Genomic DNA, 4,389 nt, shown 5'->3' with positions numbered 1-4,389 from the left:
AAAATAATCTGATGGGGATCAAGATGGTCACTTTTAAGTTGAAGGGACAACACTGAGTTCTAACCGCCCTGTCCATTCTTCACCTGGTTTTAGGGTGATTGGTTTCTCCACTACTGCTCCATCAATGCAAACCATCTTTTTGTACTCTTCATCTCCAAAATCCGCCATGGATTTGGCCTTCTTCTCCCATGGATTCCAGACCCCTTTGCACAAAATTTAGATGCCCCTCAGCATATATAACATGCCATATACTTAACCACTAACCAGATTATACTATGTAATAGCTGTTATACGCATGCTAAACAACTAAAATAGCTAATGACCCGTGTAGGCTCGAGTTAAACAGAATTCATCATTCTTGGACAGAAGTTTTAAGAATTGTCATGGCTTTTGTGGGGTTTAATTAAGTGTTTTCATACCATGATCTTAAAAAATTACCATGTTTTTATTAATCAGTGTTGATTGATTCTATGAGAGATGTCTCACCTGCATCTGGAAGTCCTTCCTTTCGTATGGTAAATGTGCGCTTCTTTTCATGATCAAAAACAGCAATCACGTCCGAAGAACTAAGATAAACTCGATCCACCTGCCAAGAAATGGGAAACAAAGGAAAATGTTCTAAGAAAAAGCCCTCAGACTGAAATTTTGGCAAGATAAAACCCACTACTACCATCTGATCTCTATTGATATTGAAAATAACGCTATGTTTGTTTCGAGTAAAATGTTTTTTTTTTAGAAAATATTTTCAGGTAAATCATTTTTCATGAAAATGTTTTTCACTAAAATTATTTTTCTGCGTTCGGCACGTATAGAAAATTACAAATATTGTTTATATTTTCATTCAATGGTCTGGCGCAAGTCCGTTAGTGGTTGATGGTAGCCTGGTGGTAGTTCGAAGGAGGTCCGAGGGTGGCTTAGTGGTGGTCTAGTATTGCCCAAAGCTGGCCTGGTGGTGGTTTGAAGGTGGCTTTATGGTGGTCAGGCGATGGCTTAGTAGTGATCCGACGGTGGCCTAGTGGTGGTCCGAGGGTGGCTCAACGGTGGTCTGATGGTGGTTTGGGGTGGCTCGATGGTAGTCCGAGGTGATTACGTGGTGGTTCGGTGATGGTTCGGTGGTGGTCTAGGGTGGCTTGGTGGTAGTCAGGGGGTGGCTTGATGGTGGTCCGGGATAGCCCAGTGGTGGTCCGGCGGTTTAAGAAGGAGAAATTCAAACTCGAAAAATAATTTACGAAATTTAAAAATGAAAATTATTTTTTGAAACTAAAGAAGCTGTTTTTGTCAATATTTTTTGTTTGACTATTATTTTCAGTCGCACCAACCACCAAAAAATACGAAAAACATTTTTCAAAAATTATTTTACAGCCAAACAAACAGAACCTTAATCTATTACCACCCAAAAGAATTTTGTCATCAAAATGTTCAGAAAAAGAAAACTGTGTTGAAGCTTTGGCAATATCAGCAACTTCCAGGAGGGTAAAATTTCCACAACTCAACCCACTTAAATGAACATAAAAAATAAAAAATAAGAAGAAAAAAAATAAGAAAAGAAAAGAAAAAGAAAAAAGTATTACCTCAGATTCAAATGTTAAGGCATCTCCTTGTTCTGTAAAGCGCTCTTTCTCACATAGGTTGTCAAGGTAGTCCAGAGTCTCCAACCCCTCTACCCTCACTTCACTATTAGATCATTTTATGTTATATCAGTGTCCACAAGTTAAGAACATATAATAAAGAGATTAATTTAATCATTTAATCAGTACTTTAACACTTCTCTCTTACTTGAAGGCTCAAGTCTCTCTTTTCTTAGGTGAGATCCAACGCGTGTAATATATTTAATTGAAATAAGATGTAAATGAAAAAGACGGTGTTTGAGCTAAAAACCTCTGCTCTGATGTTATGTTAAATTACCACTTTTTAAAAAAGTTTAAACTGATAGGAAAATGTAAATTTAATCATTCAATCAATACTTTATCAGAATTCCCAATAAGATTTGAAATATGAATATTCTATACCTGACATCAGCAATGGAGAAATATGTACGATAGGCAAAGGAGAAACTGAAAGGCTTGGAATTGATGTTTCTGACGCGTGATATCATTGTTAGATACCCATCCTCTGCCAAACAGACTCTAAGACGAAGCTCGAAACTGAAAAAATAAGCCAAAATTATTATCTTAGAAGGAAAAAAGGTGTGTGTATATATACAAGGAAAAAAGAGATCTTTTGCTGAGCTGGGGATACACAGGTGGAACTAAATGTGTGTTTTGCTGGAATTATATTGAATGCAGAAACCATATTTTCTTTGAATATGGTTTTAATAAGAGAGAATTTAATCATTTAATCAACACTTACCCTCACATGTGGGCTTAAGCCTCTCTTTTCATAGGTGAGGCCCAACACGTGAAATATTTAATTGAAATGTGAGGTAAATGAATAAGACATGGTTCGAACTCAAGACTTTTGCTTTTATATCGTGTTAAATCGACATTTTTCTCAAAAGCTTAAGCTGATAAGAGGAGGTAAATTCAATCATTTAATCAATACATTAATAGAAAAGTGCCTCATCACTGATCCTCCTATATCCTGGGATGATGTTCGGGCCAGAGGGTTGCGGGATTGGAAAAACAAAAGTATGACAGCTACTGTTTGAAGTTAGCTTGCTGTGTATCATTTATGGAGGTGAGGCTGTTGCAGGGGATTATAAGGGAAGTGAGAAGCAGGATTATAGGTAAGGGGAAATTTAGGAAAAATGATCTAAATGTTGAGATCTGAAATAATTGGGGGTATAGTTCATAATGTTCTGTTTTGGTGAGGTAGTTTTCTGTTGGTTTCTGTCTTTGTATTTTGACAGAAGCTTTGTGGTTGGGGTAGATTTTGATGTGTTTGGGGGTTTTGGTTGTTGTTTTTTTGGTATGTAAAGGTTGTTCCAACTGCTTGCTGGAGCTCAGTGTTTTGTGGTTGTAAGATCTACCATCCTAATTTGATTAGATCCAGGTGGGTATGCCAGCTGGTTCAAATGATGATCATTTTTTCTTTCTTTCAAACTTTGAAAACTAGAATTTGATTGCTAGCATGCATCATGGTTTCACTTTAAACTTGGAAGAATGATAAGATACTTCAGCTCATACCTATGTGGCCAGTTCTTCAGATCTTCATCAGATGGTTTGAGCAGCAAGTCAACATAGGCTTTGCCATTGGAGTCATTGGGATGCAGTGGTGGAGGATTTTCATCAATGGCCCAAATCTTGTTCCTAGCAAACCCATGTTTTTCCAGCAATCCACGGCTTCCAAACTGACACAAACATTTAAGCAAACTTTGTCTGTCAGATTTAACCAAGATTAGTGATTAATGCATGATCCAATATACTAAAGCAAGAATTTACCTGCGGGAAACAAATTGAAATTCCCCCTCGCACTGCCCTTGGTGGCTTAAAGATAGCCTGTGTATATATATATATATGTTAAGACCAGATTTTCTCAGGAAAATATCAGCAAAAAATTCATAACGAGGTAAAGAGGTTGAAGAGCAATATGAGAAGGAGATGGTCCAATTCAAAGTTTCTTCAACCATCCTGCTGAATTTCTCAATTATTGAACAGTTATTCGTGATAATACAAAGAGAAATGCTATTTAGTAGACTGATTGTCTAGCAGTCATATAACAGTCTATCAAATAGCATTAGTACTCTAATATGAATACTGAAAAGTTTACCTTACTACTTGTGAATAATAATTCTTCATTATGGTCGGTCCTCCATGAAAGAATCTGCCCTCCATGTAAGCTAACCTGGATGGATGTCACACAATAACATCAATGCCTTATGCCTAGACAACAAGGTGTTCTTTCAAGCAAATATTGCAGTACTTCTGTACTTTATGCAGTAGAATCGAAGCCATTGAACAGACGACTTGAAGAAAATAAGAGAAATGGGAAAGGCTAAAAAGTTTAAAACGCAGCCAATAAACAAGGGAGATAGGGAAAAAGGGATCCAAACCATTGCTGAAGCTCCTCGAGGGTTATGAAGCACAACCTGATCAATTCCATTCTTGTCCTTAGTAACATCGACTGCTCCTCTCTGATCACTTTCTGCCCCAGAATGATTCATGAATTCAATACAAGACAGAACTCAGAACTCTCTCTCCAAAAGAAAACCTTAAACTAGAGTCCCAAACACTCTGAAAAAACTAGTTATTTTGCAGTAGAAAAAGGCTCACAGAAAGCAGTTGAGAATCTGAGCTTTCTTGTGACACATCTAGATTCCCGTGAATTGATACCAACAATCCAACTACCTATTAATTAACTACCTTAAACCTTTCCTCACCACTCAAACCCACCGACGAATTTATACAGACCAACAAAACTCACTTTCAAACCAAACCGAATCCTGTGAAG

The 4,389-nt window shown here is 37.2% G+C and overlaps 1 protein-coding gene across 1 annotated transcript in view; it reads right to left on the bottom strand.

Annotated features, from left to right (window-relative positions):
- The window catches only part of LOC133854933 (putative glucose-6-phosphate 1-epimerase), a 4,568-nt gene extending 451 nt beyond the window's left edge, over positions 1-4,117 (bottom strand). Inside the window, exons 1-8 of the mRNA XM_062291215.1 lie at positions 3,992-4,117; positions 3,709-3,783; positions 3,381-3,437; positions 3,126-3,289; positions 2,010-2,144; positions 1,572-1,674; positions 487-586; positions 1-203 (exon numbers count right to left, since the gene is read on the bottom strand). The exon at positions 1-203 is cut by the window's left edge and continues 451 nt beyond it. Of these exons, the coding sequence (XP_062147199.1) occupies positions 34-203; positions 487-586; positions 1,572-1,674; positions 2,010-2,144; positions 3,126-3,289; positions 3,381-3,437; positions 3,709-3,783; positions 3,992-4,102 (915 nt within the window). The 5' untranslated portion in view covers positions 4,103-4,117 and the 3' untranslated portion in view covers positions 1-33. The remainder of the gene's footprint in view (positions 204-486; positions 587-1,571; positions 1,675-2,009; positions 2,145-3,125; positions 3,290-3,380; positions 3,438-3,708; positions 3,784-3,991) is intronic.
- Positions 4,118-4,389: the final 272 nt, after the last annotated feature.

Source organism: Alnus glutinosa, chromosome 13, assembly GCF_958979055.1.
Source record: "Alnus glutinosa chromosome 13, dhAlnGlut1.1, whole genome shotgun sequence".
In the NCBI taxonomy this organism is placed as follows: domain Eukaryota; kingdom Viridiplantae; phylum Streptophyta; class Magnoliopsida; order Fagales; family Betulaceae; genus Alnus; species Alnus glutinosa.
Note: the sequence above shows the minus strand (reverse complement) of the source record. Positions and strands in the feature narration are given on the sequence as shown.